Genomic DNA, 18,884 nt, shown 5'->3' with positions numbered 1-18,884 from the left:
TTTTTGTCAACAGCAGATAAAAATGGAAAATTTGCTTCTGGCTACATCAAATCATCTGACCCTGTATTTCATTACACGCAGTGTTTTTATGAAATTGTTGATACATATTAAAAAAACACTCATTTACAACAAAACATGTTGCAAGGTTTACAAAAACGTATAAAATTCATTTGATTCTGGTCATTTGTATTTATGTACAGCAATAAAATGTTTTAGTGTAATTATTGTATATCGTCTAATTTACAGAAAAGGAACGGATTCAACAAGATGTTATCTCTCTTTCCCACTTGTTGCGTTCCGGTTCTCCATTTCAGACGCATTTGAGTCATCTTCAGTGAGTGCTGCTGATTGTCACAAATTGAAGAAATTAGACTATTTTTCTAACAATAATAATTTCTAATCGTTTATACCAAGTGAAATAAAAATGTCGAGACCAGGCGATAGACCGAACCAAGCCCAAACATACAAATTGGTCGTCGTCGGCGGTGGCGGTGTGGGAAAAAGTGCAATCACAATACAATTTATTCAGGTATTTATCGCCGTATTTGGCCGAGATCCGTTTGCGGAACAGATGTTACGTTGCTCTATGCGTGTTTGTTGATAGTTCTGAGAAAATATCGGTTTCTGAAATAAATTAATTGATGCGTTCATGCTTAAAAATAGTGTTTGTGAGGCAGTCTATGTCAAGGCCTGTTTGAAGGCGACACCGCCCACTGGCGTCACCGCATCTGGTGCTGAATTGCTATTGTTCCGTGTTCCAGAGCTACTTCGTGACAGACTATGACCCCACCATCGAGGACAGCTACACCAAGCAGTGTGTCATTGATGATATACCAGCTAAACTCGACAGTGAGTACATCTCCTTTGATTTATCTTGTCCTGGTGTGATATTGTGGGTGGCTTGGAGAAACCTTGTTATACTGACATAAAAATATCAAGGGTATTGTGACAACCATGATATCAGCATATTTTTTTAATCATAGCAACCTGTTGCAGCATGAATTAAATTCTTAGAATGGATAACAGGTGTTAAGTCAATAAATACATTCATTGTACACATCATAGTTATTTTAAATCATCATGACTCCCATTTCATTCATTACAAAACAAAATTACAATTTACACATTTAGTTGCCTCAATTTTAGAATTTCTCGCAACATTCAGCTGGTTATAAAAATAAATATGCATTCCCAAAGCTCGGAAAAAGCTAAACCAATTTAAAGTTGTAAACAAACTTCATAAGAGCTTATTGTTAGTCATAGTACCATTTATGTCATTAAACTCAATAAGTAGGTAATCAGGGAAAATGCTATTATAATTAAACAAATTTCAAAAACAACTCTTGTAGTAACACACCTGTATAAACATGTATTATGACTGTATGACATATTTTATTATCGCCATTATCAAAAACTCCTGTATCTTTAGATAAATAATATCTGATAATGCATTACTAGGTACAGCATCATAAGTCTACATGTTTTCACATTGTCTATGGGATGCATTTATGCACTTTCTTGATACACAAATGTGTTTGTTCATCTTATTATAGTTAGAAAAACTATGCATTTCATTTGCAATATGTACCAATGAAATAATTGTTTTGCTTTCACTGGTAAATTGCTGTTTTCTTCAGTTGTATAAACTTTCTGAGAGTGCTCTCCCTAGTGGTCAAATTAGATCTATGTTATAGGTATTTTTCATTAAGAAGGACAGCCTATATAATTCAAAACAATAAAAATGGGTTGTCATCACAGCTTTAACAAATATCCAATGTTGGCCAAGGCCTCCCTTAAGCGCAAGGGATTTACCCACAAAGAGAGACAAAATTAAAAAATAAAAAACATTCAACAGAAATCACAAATTACCTCCTTACACATTTTATTGCTTTTCACAAGCCTCAATATAAATCTAGATTTTATGAAAGTAATAACTTAATATTGCATTATGCATTCATGATTAAATCTATTATAGTTCGGCCATTCAGAGAATGCGTTCCTGACACGTCGCGATTGAACTGACGACGTAACTTTGCAATGGCGTTGCAGTTACGATAAAAATATTTTTGCTGGTTGTTTACCGTTTTAACAATTGAGGAGCATTAAAACAACATTATTATATCAATATCAATGAATGTTATAATTCAGTCAGTTCAATCGCGACGTGTCAGGAACGCATTCTCTGAATGGCCGAACTATAATTTGTTACATAACTTGAAATCATGTAACGAAACTTTCTTTTAGATTACCTAATAATTTATTGGCTATAAATGAATTGGTATGATTGATTACCTGCATGTATACTTTTATAAATATCACGCATATTGTGCCAGAATATATAAAAATCAATTGTCTATTTGTGTAATAAAAGTCTATGGCACATTGTCCTTTTAATAATTAATTTCAAATTCTATCTAAAATACCAATCTGATAATTCTATTCTGTTTCCCTCCCCAGTCTTGGACACAGCAGGCCAAGAGGAGTTCAGTGCGATGCGGGAACAATACATGAGGTCCGGTGAGGGTTTCCTCCTGGTCTTCTCCGTGGCTGACCACGCCAGCTTCGACGAGCTCTACAAGTTCCACAAACAGATCCTACGTGTCAAAGACAGGGACGAGTTCCCGATGCTTCTCGTTGGCAATAAGGCAGATTTGGAAAATCAGAGAGTGGTAAGTACCTTTTGGATATTAAAATGGACTTTAGGTGTGATGACAGGGTTATAAATAGTGATTCTAATTAGTCCATCTTATAGATTAGCAAAAGATTTTTTAAACGCATTTACTAGGTCAACCTGTATGTAACTATGTAAGGAAATCTAAGGTCACTTAAGTTAACCATCTTTGAAGGATCATAGCGTGTTGAAAATTGGCAGATGTATGTAGTTCTGATGACAGTACAATAATAAGGTAGTGAAGAACTGATCTGATGATATAGCGCTAAGAAATGAACTAAAACATCATTGTGGAACATCATATCATGGCTGTGTTTGGACTTTTCAGAAAAGTCTTGTAGTGATTTTATTTATTTTTATTTATTTGAGGTTAACAAACAACTGTTTACACCTTAACATTAACAGCACAAGATGTATGCAATCCTACACTTGTGTAACAATTCTAGTTATTCTAGTGTAAAATATATTTTATTCCCCACTTTTAATGTTTAAAGCTTTGCTAATTTAATTTGTATTAGTCAGCTTCATCCTTGAGGAATAAATAGACCGCTTGTTTAATATTACAATGCTGAGTATTGTTCAGTACTAAGAATAAGTACATAATAAAAATCTTAAGCGAATCCGAAGTACTATAAAGAGTGTCCATGGAGATTCTTGCCGCCTCTTTTCCATGAGAACAACTTTGGAACCGTGCAACAAGTGTGACGTTTCATAAGAGCCCGCAAAGGCCTATTTGATAAAAAAATCATTTGACTTCGACTTTGACTGCCGCCTAACTACCAATACGATAATTTTTCCTTGTTTCTGAGAGCATGCTCAGGTGTAAAATTTTCAGTATCATTCATAAAAAGTACTACATGTAGAAGATCACATAACGGTTTACATTTCGACATTGAAAATTTACCATTATGCTCTTAAAAATAAGGTTGAAAATGTCCTATATGTATTTAACGATAAGTCATAGGGAACAAGTCATAGGGAATCATGAAACCACAATATAGCACATTGTTGCTCTGGGTTTTATGAATGACGTTTGTATTTTTCACAAATATTTGTAAACATGTAGTAAACACACAGTCTTCCTGTTTTGTTGTATAGTCGGTACTTATTTACAAAATTCCCATTCATATAATTATAACAATTGTTTATGAATGTGGTTTTATTTAATTATATCAACTCTACTAGATGTTCCCCACGGTTTCACCCACGTTACCAAGGAATTCGTTACTGCACTTGGATACATTGGATTGTAAAACACTGTTTACGCTGAATCCAGTTGACTGGAAACCAACCCTAACATAGTTGGGAATTTAGAAGATAGAGATAGAGAAGATAGACAATAGATACTTGGATAAAAACGAGTATATTTTTTTTACAGGCTCTCTGTACAGTAGAACTATATCAGTGTAGACTCTACACTCTCTGATATAGTTCATATAATTTCATTTAAGTAAATCGATTCAATAGTTTACCATGAAAGTGCGACAAACAGTAACTTTGGCATTAGTAAATATAAATAAGGATAAAGGGACATATGTATATTATTCGGTAGATGGGATTGTCAGCTCTGCAGACGTCATAGAATTAATATTATTAAAATTAAACTTACATAAACAAACGCCGAATAATATAATTAAACGCGGAAAGTTATTAATAAAATAATTAACAATTTATTATTCGTAAATCATAAACCAACAATTTCATTTTCACAGGTATCACTGGATGAGGCACAGGCTTTATCGCGTCAACTCAAAGTCCCATACATTGAGTGCAGTGCGAAAGCCCGTATGAACGTTGACCAGGCTTTCCACGAGCTCGTTAGACTAGTCCGCCGGTTCCAAGAGGCAGAACGTATCAACATCAAGTCAGACTACGGCAGTGGCAAAAAGAAAAAATGCACCATCCTGTAACACATATTACATCTGTGGTGAGATTTGTACAATTCTACATTCAAAGTTCGCGCCGTTCCGATGACAGATCATATTTTTTTCTGCAAAGAAAACTTTTTTTTTTATTTCTAGAGATGTACTTGCTATCTATGGCGGGTTAGTCGACTACCAAATCCAATTTTTGGAATAGCTTTAATTTTAAAAATGTTTTAGCTTACTCTTAAGCTAAAGTCGGTGATTAGATAGTTTGTACATTCTTAATGAAATTATTCAGGTTGTAATATAATTTATATGTATCGATACATCTCCATGTACGTCTACTTCACTAGTATATAATGCAAACAAACAGTGTTCTTATTTTTATATTTATTTTAGTTCTTAAGCATTAATTGCTTTATTTTATGAAAAAGCACATTGAAATGCAATTCGTCTGTTTTTTATACTTGAATAGGAATTAATGTGATACTCTTCTGTTTTTAATTTTATGATTATGTTGGAGTTTGATATTTTTTTTAAACAATTAACAAAGTGCAAGATATTAATAATGAACTGAAGCAATAACATTATTATTTCCACAACCACAGTTTTTCATGTGAAAAGGAGTTTTTTTAGAATAAAAATGTAAATAACTTCAACATTATCATAAAGCATGATCCAGACATATGTTGCGATTCCACCTGTTTTTTTAAATTAAATATTACAATTTCTTGTTGGTACTATTTCCGTCTTGAGTGCCATACTTCGAGTGTGAAAGTGTCAATGTGGCTTTAATTTAAATCTTTCTTTGTTATTTTTTGTTGCACTATAACAATAATTCAGAATTCGAAGGTGGGTACAGTCAGTCTTAGAAATGAAATGGAGTATATAAAAAACTACTGCATATTTGTCAAATAAAACGCAATACTTTGCAAATATTTTTTTTATATGATATAAATAAATAACAATTGAGATTTGATATAAATGGACGTAGTTTGCGGTGGTTGACTGTACCCTCTTAACTTTGGTAGCTAAAATAGTTCTTCTTTAAGTTACTTATAATGCAAAAATATAATATACCAGTCCAGTTCACACAACGAAGTGTAAAATCTTTAATTTTATTTTAATTTTAAAGCACTACATTCAATTATATTCCACCAATGAAAGAAACTTTTTTTTTATTCAATGAAAATTATTATTTTTTTGTAAAAGAGGTGCTTAAAATAGTTTTTATTCTAGCAGTGTAGTCTTAGCACAATTTTCACGGGATTTGATCCCAAAACTTGTTTACAGGTTCTTTTTTACTTCGTTCTAAGTTATCTTTTTTCAAAAATGCTTTGCTTATTTAAACTTTCTTTGAGTTGAGATATTGTTAGGTATACTTATATATTTATTATTTTTTTTCCTTTACGAATTGTTATCAAAGATTGTAAGAACAATGATAGTAAGCGCCGCTAAATTTAGTCTTGCCTAATTTATAAATGATAATACAGAAGATTCGAAAGGTTGCAATAAAGTAATAATTTAATGAATTATGAACCCTATATCATTTTATTAAAAATTTATAATCGTCTAAAAATATTGTAACGTCGGTGTTTATGTAAAAATCATAAATAAATGACTGGTGTATAATAAATAACAGTTTTTTTTAATACAATTGCGTGGTAAATTATAATTATTAAATATTTGTATGTATAATATTATAGACGTCTAGAAACCAAATACTAATGTGTATAAATATTTTTGTTATATTTTTTTTTGTCGTTCAATAATTAATTTTAGTTTAGCATTAGTTGTTAGAATTCAATGTGTGATTTGAATTAATTTGATAAGTAACTAAGTCATAAATTTTTTGGGAACAAACCCTACTATTGTCTTTATGGGAGAAATAATTTGAATGACACATTAAATTTGTGACAAGCCGTTTGGGAATGTATTTATGTAAAGAGCTCCCTGGTTATAGGTAAAAACTAAATGAACAGAATTCTAAATGTTAAGAAACACCTACATACGACTATACTGTGCCAAGGACAATATATTTCCTTTTTAAAGGACCCGTAGAGAAATGAAAACCTCTTTTCTGTCACGCGAGTCGATAATGTCTTACCTGTAACCAGAAAGCTTGCAAACGTTTCATAAGTTAATTTTAAAAAGAGATATATATTTTTATATCGTAGTATTGGTTTTTACACATTTTTTGCTAAGCATGTACGTTAGTTGGTGCACAACTGATTTTGATATACATATTTACAATGATTTTATATCGATTTAGCTTATAAAGTAATCAGTAGAGAGAGATGTTTTACAATAAATTGTTTTTATCAGCTTTATAATTAGGAAAATGATGTTTAAGTAAATGTTTATAGAAAAAATCAGATTGGTCAAGTTCTGGTAATATTTTGCCTGCTAACTGATCAATTTTACTGAAGTAAATTAATCAAATTATGTATAAACATGTTTAAAGGAATCAACATTATTTATTTTTTTGCAATTGCATTGATTTTGTAGTCGATAACAGTATTTTGTTGTGTTGTGACCTCATGCAGTATATTACTCGTAATATAACAACTTATGATTATTTACAACCTTATTATAATTTACTCAATTTAATTTCAATGCAATAGTTCCGATTTACGTACATATTATGTATCTATGTACAGCTTAATTATAATTGGTGTGAAATCTAGTTATTACGTGGCAACACAGCGCAAAAACTTTAGTGTTGCCATATAAAAAGAGAAAAAAAGTACCACAAATTTTGAAAATTGTAAATAAATTGTTTTTTTTTTTTTTTTTTTATTGTGAGCTCGCTTGGTGTATGAAATAGATTTTTTCCAGTTTTGGGAGCCCCATATGGGTTTTTGGCCCTGTAGAAATGGCGTCACTGATTACAGGTGCAATATTGTAAGAGGAGCTTTAACTTGAGGCGGTCTATCGCCCTAACCTACTAAACTGAGAACTGTTGTCCAGCTAATTATTGTATTTGTAAAATAAATCATTGTAACATACTTTTTAGTTTTTATTTACATATTTTGTATTTACCTGTATTTTCTTCCTGTAAGGAAGTAAGTTTTAATTATTAACTACTGTTACGTGACCCGTCTATCTTTTACTGTTTAAAGTAATATAACAAACAGGAAACATTTTTCGGTTTGTTTGTATCTCAAAAGCTCCGAAACTACTGAATCGATTTGAAAGGATCTTTCACTGTTGTGAGCCACTCTTCTCGAGTAACATAGGCTATATTTTATCCTGGTACTGGCAGTAGTGTTCACGGGAAGGGAGTGGAACCGCGGGAGAGGCTAGTTTCAAATAAAAGGAATAAATCAACAAAGCATATTTATTTATTCTAAGCGATCAACAAATATTTAACACAGCATGGATCCAAATTGCGCTAAAACCGTGTAGTCACAACAATTAGTATAAAATAAATTCTCAGTTTAATCAGAGCGATGATTGTTGTAAGGAAATTTCGTTTGTAGGTCGCTTCAGGGCTTCTGAGGGCAAAGCAGGAGTTTCTCTGCCTCATTCTGTAACGAGAAATAGAATTTTATGTTAAGAAATTAGACTTTTCATCAATTTTATCAAGTTGAATAACAGTTGGGTAAATTAATCCGTGATAATAGGGATATATAATAATATCCATGAGGTACGGAGTGTCTATAAAATCGTTTTTTTTTTTAAGTGTTTATGGAGTTTCTTGTCGGTTTTTCTCCATGAGACCCACTCTTTGGAATCGCGCATCTTGCTTGACGTTTAGAACGGGCTGTTATGGGCCTATTTCAAATAAAAAATATGACTGAGACTTTGTCTGTGTCAGTCCGGCTTTTAAGTCAAAACTGCTGAACCGATTTAAATAAAATTCGGTCCGCAGATAGTCTAGATCCGGAGAAGGATATAGGCTACACTTTGTCCGGATGAAGGAAGTGGGGCCCCCGGTACGAAACCATAAGAAACAACTAGAAGGATAACAAATTCTTACCTGTATTAACTTATAAATAGCGTTAATAGTCTCATCGCTCCTGCAAGACATGGTAGCAGCCACCGCCCCCCTCTTACCGCCCCAACTAGACGTGAACGTCAACTGAGCCTCAGCGAACAGGCAGAGACAAGCCAGGACGAGGACAAGAATACTAACAGCCTTCATTTTTCAAAATGGAGCACGAAAATAATGAAAAGAAAACAGTTGAATGAATGACTGAATGGTAAGATGTGATACAGTTAAGAAAATGTCTCTGGCTTTTATATGAAACGATGTGGAATTGAGAAGCCAAAGTAAAGATTAATTTGTTTGTGATTGATTGGTGCTTGTGACGAGCGTGTAGGAATAATTGTTGTCAATTACTCGATGGATGTTAGATTGGGGTTATGCGGTTTTGCTTATAAATTTAATAGTTTTATGTTTATACTTGTTGAAATTGTAATAAAAACTGGAATGTCTTATTGCGTGGATTTTGTTGATCGCATTCTGAGAGAAATCATTTTGCATCCTGATGAACATAAAGATTCGCTTTTTTAACTTTTTTTTGTAACTATTAATAATTTTATGCCGAGCTGTCCCTGGGATTCATCGGCGTTCCTACCTGTATCAGCATTTATATATCTACCTAATAATCAATATGAGTAGGTAGGAACTCAGATAGCTTTGTTAGATATCTAATCATAAAATTATAGTGGAAAAGTCATTCTAAGTCATGATTATTACGATAAAAAATGTAGCGATCTAACTCAACTTGCTGCGCCTTTTACTTACTAATAGGTCTTTCTGTAATATCCCCAAAGCACAGATAGACCACATAAAAAGCATAAACTTACCTACTTTAACTTACTAAACCAATATGAGTAGGTAGGAACTCAGATAGCTTTGTTAGATATCTAATCATAAAATTATAGTGGAAAAGTCATTCTAAGTCATGATTATTACGATAAAAAATGTAGCGATCTAACTCAACTTGCTGCGCCTTTTACTTACTAATAGGTCTTTCTGTAATATCCCCAAAGCACAGATAGACCACATAAAAAGCATAAACTTACCTACTTTATTTACAAATACTTACCAAAGAGTCCTTTAATAACTCAATGCTACATGCTGCATCCATTTTTCCATCAAAATCACAACAGGACCTCCCACTACTGTTCGTATTTTAAGACGTCCATACAGAAAGAAGAATAATGTTTTTCTTTAACAGTAGACGAGTGCATAGTCGAGGTGTCAATCACTCATGCTTTATGGAAGCATCAATTTTGCAACAACAAAGGTATGAATAAAAGAAGGGACGGGTTGTAAATAACATACGTAGGAGAATACACCTACGGACGCCTACGTTTAAATTACGTTAGAAAAGTCCGAAAATAATAACAGCATCAATCTATTGACGGTGACCTTTCACTGTCCCTTCCCGAACGCGACTATAATTTGGGTCCTGACAGGATGAAAAAGGTCTCACAGGAAAATTACCAATCATCCAAAAACACTTGGAAAAAACAATTTTTATTATCTTCCACAACAAAGTTGAGATATGTTCCGCCAAGAGTGGGCATTTCATTAACATTGGACAGGCTTCATTTGATTTGCATAGAAAACCTTAAAGGCGCGTAATTATTACTTGGGGGCTATAAAAACTGGGAAGAATGGTTTCCTTAACCATTCCGTGTGGAGTTGAGCTGTGGGAAGCATAGGATTCATCAAAATGTGTCGTATCCTGGTCTTGTTCCTGCTGATCGCGAGCATAGCTGTTCTCATCGAGGGTCAGCTGACCTTCAGCTCCGGGTGGGGCAATGGAAAGAGATCCATTAGTTCCGAACAACCCAATGATGATTGCAACCCGGAAGAAGCGATTTTTCAAATTTATAAGCTTATCGTGGTAAGTGAAATTGATTGTTTTACCTTTCCCATCTTGATTAATGCATGGGACTGTTACAGTCCGCTTTGGTAAAGAAAATCGTTTATCAAAATTCCACACAAGACTCACTCAAGTAAATTATAATGTTATGTAGTTGTGCTCCCCAGTAATTTTGAAACATCCCAAGTGTTTACTTGACCCTTAATAAAGGTGTATCAGCCTTCTTAAAACATGGGCTTCAAAGTTTCAACCCTCCCAAACTATGTTTAGATCAAAGATATCAAAATTGTCTTAAGTAAAGTTTTGATAATGTGTTCTATGTAGTGGAAAGCTTTATTGTGATCTAATCTGTACTTGATATTATACCTCTACGTACAGCTGGAGAGTTTGTCTGTTTGCTTGAAAGCGGTGAATTCAGAAACTCAAAGTTCAATTTGACTTCATTCTTTTGGTGTTAGATAGCCTATTTATTGAGAAAGGCTATGGATTCCTTTTTATCCAAGAAGAATTATATACAAGAAGCAGTCTCCATTATTTTTACATTCCTCCTTTTTTCACTGCCTCAATGTCACACGAAATTGACTGACAAAAACTTTGTAGGTAGTGTAAGTTAGACAAAATTATGTCATTTCGCGGAGTTTATATTGCCATTTTCTTTTACAGTCGGAAGGAGAAAAAATACGAGCATGCCAGCGTGAAGGAAAAATCTAAAACTTCTTTAGAATTCGTCGGTTTATGCGTCATTCAGAATTTATTTACAAAACTTGCATAGTTTTGGTTATTTTAATATGTTATACATACATTATTCTCTATAGTGTATTTATTATATTATTCACATGTAATGTTTGGATTAGGAACTAGGCAGATAGCGGATTAGGGACGTATGGTGACCCAGTCAAATGCTTTAGTTAAATCTACGATGCTACCTTGAGGGACCCCTTTTTTTTCTCATTCCAATGCTTAATACGTTATCTGCCAAAAGCTTTATGTAAAAGTAAATGAGTGGCTGGATCATTTACTAAGATTCTAATTCTATTGTAATATTTATGAATTAAATAAGTGACAAATGTTGTTTCATTATTCCAGCTTTTTAAAACCTAGAATATATTTGTTTTTAAGACATATCATTGTCTGCTTCAGTGTATATTTCCTCGATACTAATTGCATGATTCAGGGCACTTACTTCACAATTTTTATTACAAAATAATTAAAACTGTAGGTAATTTAACGACTGGGATAGTAAATAAAAAACATTTAGATATTTTGGTATAATTTTATTAAAATCATTTTTTACAATGTTTCTTTATAATTAAATGGGAATGGTTAGAAGAAGGAGGTATTCGCCCTCGGATGCATTAGATGACAAAGCTCAGTCATCAGCTATGTCATAACAATCGAGTACAACATAGCTTACGAATGAAACTATCTACCTTTACTGTATAATCTTAAGAGGTAAACCGTCCTTTATGACGTCTAAAATCGTAATTATGGTCAATATATTACACAGTGTTACTTAATCCTACCTTCCTTCATACATCACCTCTTCCGTACAACGTAACCATGTAAGAGATCTATATAGTTGTTAGTTTTACCTGGATCGTCATTACGTTGCCAAGTAATTCTGTCGCCGGACCAACCGAAATCTTAACAGTGACAGATATGTTGAAAATGTATTATTATACAGTGATTTAATTGACTTTACAATTAAACGTGAAATTACAGAAACATGCGTACAACATGTATTGAAAATGTTTTTAATAATTTTGACCACAAGATTTGCGGTTTAGACTCAGTCAAATCTTCGTTTTAGTATAAGTTGTTCATCGAATGCAAATCCTACAAGTATCTCCGAATGACTGGTGGTACCTCGAGAAGCTGCTTTCAACAGTAACACATCCATATATCCTATGTCATAATAATGGAAACATTTATTGTAAATATGTAAACTTAACTAATGTCTACTTGTCTCGCAGATAATATTTCCTCCACAAGATATCAGTGGCGTTATGTATGAGTAAACTACTGGATACAATCTCCCCGGATCGTAGTATACATAGCAACAACTAAGACATTGAGTCTACAATAATTAACATACATACGAAAAGGTAACACTTATGTGTGCCTAATACGTCTATGAGATTTTGAGCGTTGGACATAGGCTAATATTTCCTTACATACAACGAATGGCAAACGAAATTACATTAATATAATAATGCAGATGCTACACCTCGTCACAGCCCGACAATATATATTAAGGATAATTCTAAGCGATTAGAGTATTGCGCACAGTAGGCAACACCTAAATTCAAATTAAAGGACGGAAGAGAAAAATGAGCAAGAATTGTGTAATTGAAACAAAATGCTATTTCGTTTCCCAGAGCCTTGTCGACATAAGGATAACGTTCATGATAGTATACAACGTACAGGGGTTATCCCCGAGTCTTTGACTCTTATATTTGTGCTGAACAAGCAAGACGATATAGCCAATGATGGCCAACCTTTCGTTATTGAAACTGATGCGTTCTCTCCGCCGCATAATAAAAACGAATGTGCTTAAGTTAATATGTACGACTTATTGTATCTAATAGCCGAACACAGCATTAGTGATATTTTATTTGAAGGTGTCATGATACATACACGAGAATCTAAGTAGATTTCAATGAATATCCTTAGGGTGTCCCTTGAGCCATGAATTCAAAGTTAAAAGTAACTTTCAATGAATCCAGGACGACCAGAATGAATTCACTATTGGTGTAAGTGAAGTAGAAAAAGATTTTAATATTTATTGTGGTTTTGGAATACTTTGTAACTATAGCTCAAGGGATAATAATATATGTACGAATAATGTAATTAGGAAACATTAAGTAATATTTACAGTGATACGTACAGACAGAGAAATTAATGTTGATAAAATCTTATCATTCGTTAATAATGATATAATTGTAATATTAAATATAGGTAACTGTACACTGAGCGACACAGGTGTAGAAAGTTGTAGGCCCAACTATTTACACGTTTACCATTTACCTACGAATCTTACAGGGAATTTTAATATTGAGATATTAGATATTAGAATGTCATCGACATACGCAAACATGAATGAGATACACTTCATAGATTACTTCATTTTGAACAACGGTAATGTATACAAGTATTAAAACATTGTCACATTGTCAGGAAAGAACACCTAATCTATGTACTATAAGTCATCTTGTTGTTGAAATAAACTCTTTTGATGTAGGAAAGGTATTTGACCATACCTGTTTGCCATGTCTAGTTGTGACAATACTATATCAACTTTCGTTTCTGGTAACTCTTTTAGTCTGTCCAATGACAGCTTCTCAATCATTCATATTAAAATTCCCAACAAGAGAATATCCAATTAATAATACTTATCTAATATATAATTAATAAGGTTTTTTTATAAATTCCTTCTTTTCACATTATGTGGTTTATAGTTATTATGTGTTGTAAATGTTACCTACACGATACATTACTAGGCCAATTACACCTGCCATTGATAAACAGTTATATCTTTTCAATTAGCAAAATTCGCATGATTTATGGTATTTGCTGTTTCATAGGCAATAGCTGTTTATCTCTAGCGGTTTATACAATACCTGTGAACATTTCGACATGAAAATTGATCAATTCTATTAGCTAGTAGATCTAGTCCAGTTCACGTACTGTAGACGTGAAAACTACTGAATAATACCCCGCATCCACTACACATTAGTGCCATTCTAGTCCTTACATACCTTACTTTAAAGGCTAAAGTACTATGCAGGAACCTCTGGGGTTCCTCTTATATCTTAACCTACGTTTACATTACATACGAATCCATACAAGGAGTCATATCATTGGTAAAATTATCGAAAATTTGTAATTCTCGGAAATTAAAATATTTGTTTGTACACAATTAGTTGGGGACTTTATAAGTGCCGAATAAAAGTTCTGTTGTTTTGTTGACCAATCATAATTTGAGTCTATTTTCACCGTTTTTCTTGAACTGCTTCAATTTTAAAAAACGGAGGCTTGATCTAAACTGGCACGGGGTCACATATATATACAAATAGACACTTGAGCTTTACTAATTACACTAACGCCATCGAATACTGAGTGGGAATAACGCTGCCACGAGGAAGACGTCGATTAAAATACACGATAATATAATATGTCACGATAATGAATGGGATGAGTTCGCTAGAGTGGGCTGGGTGGGTGTGCTTGCGTGCGAGCTCGCGCGCTGCGACGGGCGGGCGCGGGCGCGGGCGCAGGCGCGGGCGGGGGCGACGGGGGCGGGGGGCGCGCGCGGAAGCACAGCGAGTAGAACACCACGAACAGCACGTAGGGCGCCACCACGGCCGCCACCAGCCGCACGCGCGGCCCCACGCCCCTCTCCAGGGACTCGGAGAATCACTTCTCCTCGTCCTCGTCGCGGAACAGGTACGTCGACCTGACCGGAGACACAAGCCCGACGATTACACATCGACACTTCACCACAACAATCCATGATGACGATCGGAAAAGGCATGGTTAAAAGGCTGTTCTAAGAATCATAAACCTATAAGTCTAAAATGATCGTTTGAAAGTCAAAGCATTTATTCAATTATACCACTTACAGGCATTTTTGAATTGTCAAGAAGTGACGTCGTTAGAGCTGACTTCATTCCTTACTTATAGTCCTGAAAGATGTTTCACAATAACTCACAATACAATGATTAAACATGGGTGGTTAACTGTATATTGTTGTACATGCTCCTGACTTTCATCAGCCACCTCTTTTGTATCTACGGGGGAGTATGGACTATTGAGTAAAGAATTTTGTTCATTTGGGCCTAATCCAACATCACAAAAAAAACAACAGGGACTTCATAATGCATATTTCACAAAATCACAACATCAATAAGATGGTCGATCGTTCGGAGCCATACTCACCAGTAAGCCAGGTTAAACAAAGCGAACACAAGTGGGAAGGTGATCCTGGAGATGACGTCTATCCTCTTGGAGCGCGTGGGGAACTTGGACATCCACAGGCGGCAGCAGTTCTTCCGCGGCGGTGTGATGTGGATCTCGCACTGCCGCATCTTGGATTCCACCACGCCGCCGCGCACCAAGGGTTTCTGTTTGTTGCAGACCAGTCAGGGGGGCGAGACATATTGCATCTTCGACTTAATCATATGGCTAGTTGCTACTCAAGTTCCAGACTAACTTTTTGTATGGTTTCTTATTTAGATGACAGTAAATGCATACGCAATGTTCTGCGCAAATGATTGGTGATGGTGGATCAATTTATTGAAAGAGGTAACAATTTGGGAACAAAACATGACTATCATAATGTACCCTAAATCCTAGGAACTGATTCTAATTTCTACCTAATGATTGTAACTACCTCTGATACTACAAAACTCGTAACATAAGACCAAATAAATCCAATCAATCAAATGAATCATTCACATCATTCAAACTCAATTATGACTATGTTTGAAAAAGCCTGAACTGCAAGGCAAAAGTATAATAACCATAAACTAAGTAACTAGGTTTTGTAAAATCGTCAAAATACCACTCGAACGTCTAAGAAAATTGAAAGCATAACTATCAATCAAAAGCAAATCATTGATGAAGATATTAATTTTCGAGCTCACCATTGCAAAGGTGGTGTTGCTATCTGTATCAAGGAGATCAGAGGCAGCATCCATGCTTGCTGCTTCCATCTCTCGTCTCGCTTTCTTCATGTTCTCTCGGTGCATGTCTGAGCGAGACGCGTAGTTGACCAGAGCGAACTCTAGTAGCGCTCCGAAGACGAATGTTAGACATACACCTGTCCAGACGTCAATAGCTTTGGTGTAGGACACGGGTGGTAGGGAAGCGTTGATGCCTGACGACTGGGTGGCCATTGTAAGTAGAGTCGTCACTCCTATGAGAGAAAGGAAAGAAAACTTATAACTTAGAATAGTCACTGGAAAAAAAATAGGTCGTGTCTAGATTTGATTCCCGAAGTCGAATCCCCGATATCGAAGTAATAATGCTTATCAAAATAATGTAGCCTTAACGTTTCCAAAACAAAAAGAAGAAACATGAGTCCTTCCTAAGAAGGACGATCTATAATTGACTCGAACCTTAAAAGTAAATAGAAACGAGAATCTAGTTCATGTATTTCACCAGGAATTAATTGAAGGCCAGTGTTCCCCGAACTCCATGTCCATGTAGGTATTACTCAAAGCAAAGCCTTCTTAGAAACTCTCGGTTACGTGTCACAGTTGCAAACAAGCTCCGAGAATCGTGCGCTCTTCTAGAAAATTCCCAGGAAATTATATTTTCCACTTAGATCCTGCATACTGTGTAAAAGGGAATTAAATTCATAAGTCCTTGTGTGTGTAGACACATGGAAATTGAAGCGGTTTCGAATTCCGGGAATGACAGTTTCGAGTTGCAATTTCCAGAATATTTCTTAGTTTGCTTTGAGACATGAGTTATATGTTCTCATATGAAATATTAAGTAAACCGAGATATTTAGTTTATATATTTTCTTGATAATATTCCTAAAGTTTTTACTTCTATACGATGTCATTATCATCATCATCAGTCATTGACAGCCTATAATTGTCCTTTTTCAGTGATTATAAGTGATTTTAATGTAGATTGGCGAATCCAGGTTTCCTCAAGATTTCTAACTTAAACTCAAAATCATTTATTCAAGCTTGACTGTTAACAGCACTTTTTGGTCGACTAAATTTACAAAAGACTGCCCCTAAAACGCCCACCCTTCACCACCTCCTATGAGTTGCGCAACAAACTCCCCAGAATGTCATCATCTGTAGGTTACCTAGTGAGACCCTCGCAGGCACAGCTCCCTGGTCCAGCCAGAAGGACACCCAGGAGACGATGACCAGCATGCAGCAAGGAATGTAGATCTGGATCAGGTAGTAACTGAACTCGCGTTTGAACAGCAGGTCTACCTTCAGGCAACTGTATTCACCTGGAAGATTGAAGTCATGATCTAGCAGTACAGCGTCTTATTTTGCGGTTATTTTAAGTTTGACGATTGGAGTTTTAGGTTTTTTTATGACGAGATTAAGAGTTTTTGCCATTTAGAAAATTTTTGTAATGACAAATAAACATTTATTGCATTTCCATAATTTGATTGACGAAACGAATTTAATTAAAAGTTAAATAACAGAGAAGAAGATCTTGACATAAAGACTTAATTTCCGAGGACACCAAAAGTGGATAATCCAAGAGCTGTTATCCACTTACCAGTATTAGTTTTACTGTTGCAGTAGTCAGTGAGGAACTTCTCCAGAGTGAATCGAGGTAGGTGTAAGTTCTTCACCACCTGCACCGGGTCGCCTTCCTTCCATAAGAACACTAAGTCGTCTGTGGTCCAACCGTCTGCGAAAAGAAATGAGTTCTATACTGCGTTCGACAAGTCTTAAACTAAATAACAATTAAATAGATGCAGAAATAGTATGATATGTGGTAAGTGTAGATTACTATTTATGAAAGAAAAGGGACAATCAACGAATGATGGAAGAGGTAAATACATAAAGGTACAAGGAAAACCTTTCAAGAATATGAATTCTTCCAGTAGATCATAAAGGAAACTGAATAAACTAGTGCTATAGATAAAAGTAACAAAAAAACAGCTACAAAAATGCTACACGTGTATCCCATTCATCCAACCAAGAAAAAAAGAATGACAATTAAAATAAACACATAGAAACGAATCCAAGACTGCGTAAGTTTGTATAAAAGGTGTGAAAAGAATTAGGGCCACTCTAAGACGGAGCAGTGTAAACACCGTTCTCCCGTAATGTAATGTAAACGAAACGCCCACAAAATGGGAGCAGTTGGTCTTAGTAATTTTTTGGATGACATGTTATTATGGCTTTAGTAAAATAGCTGTGTGCTTGGTTCAATGGTTTTCTTCATTTACTTACGTTCTAAGCTTGCGGTCCTTTGATATTGTACCTATGTTAGATTTTATACCAGAAAAAAGTTGTCGGTAAAGCCCGTGATTTTTTTGGACAAAATATAGAAACTAGAATAGTTAACAGTGCATAATAAATAGCGTAAAAATATATATTTTGTCATAACTCAACTCTAGGATAAATAACATTTTGAAGGAGACGAAAGGAAACCTAGCTTCAGGCAATAATTTAAAAATGCTAGAAGCAGTAACACCAATACTCACAACTAGCCATCCTGAGGGAGCAGGTCTGCTTATCCAGAGGGTACAACTTGAGGTTCATGGGGCACGAGAGAGTCAAGGAGATTCGGATGCTGTACAGTACGTTGCCGTTGGGGAAGATACGGATGTACACGTTAGGCATGATGATGTTGTGGAAATGACCTTCCTTCTCGTTGGAGAAGAAGAGATCAGGCATCCAAACTCTGTTCGCTTCAGTCAGTGTCAGGTATTTGAGGCGACCTGGGGAAAAGAGCAAATTATTTTGGAAAACAGATTTTGGGAATTGAAGTGAATGATATAAATCCTTTAGCTGT

The 18,884-nt window shown here is 34.8% G+C and overlaps 2 protein-coding genes across 3 annotated transcripts in view; one reads left to right on the top strand and one right to left on the bottom strand.

Moving 5' to 3' along the window:
- Window positions 1-284: 284 nt before the first annotated feature.
- On the top strand, window positions 285-7,544 carry LOC124640663 (ras-like protein 2). The gene is made up of 4 exons (XM_047178533.1): window positions 285-529; window positions 762-849; window positions 2,458-2,669; window positions 4,384-7,544. The coding sequence occupies exons 1-4, from the start codon at window positions 425-427 to the stop codon at window positions 4,579-4,581; spliced, it is 603 nt and encodes a 200-aa protein (XP_047034489.1). The 5' UTR covers window positions 285-424; the 3' UTR covers window positions 4,582-7,544.
- A 4,094-nt stretch (window positions 7,545-11,638) lies between these two features.
- LOC124640684 (glutamate-gated chloride channel) overlaps window positions 11,639-18,884 on the bottom strand; it is a 35,833-nt gene continuing 28,587 nt past the window's right edge. For both annotated transcript variants that reach the window (XM_047178573.1, XM_047178572.1), the window contains exons 6-11: window positions 18,574-18,810; window positions 17,637-17,771; window positions 17,206-17,358; window positions 16,025-16,296; window positions 15,318-15,502; window positions 11,639-14,835 (exon numbers count right to left, since the gene is read on the bottom strand). In XM_047178573.1, coding sequence (XP_047034529.1) covers window positions 14,796-14,835; window positions 15,318-15,502; window positions 16,025-16,296; window positions 17,206-17,358; window positions 17,637-17,771; window positions 18,574-18,810 — 1,022 coding nt within the window. In that variant the 3' untranslated portion in view covers window positions 11,639-14,795. The remainder of the gene's footprint in view (window positions 14,836-15,317; window positions 15,503-16,024; window positions 16,297-17,205; window positions 17,359-17,636; window positions 17,772-18,573; window positions 18,811-18,884) is intronic.

Source organism: Helicoverpa zea, chromosome 21 (genome assembly GCF_022581195.2).
Source record: "Helicoverpa zea isolate HzStark_Cry1AcR chromosome 21, ilHelZeax1.1, whole genome shotgun sequence".
NCBI classification, from domain to species: domain Eukaryota; kingdom Metazoa; phylum Arthropoda; class Insecta; order Lepidoptera; family Noctuidae; genus Helicoverpa; species Helicoverpa zea.
This window is presented reverse-complemented; position numbering and strand designations above follow the sequence as displayed.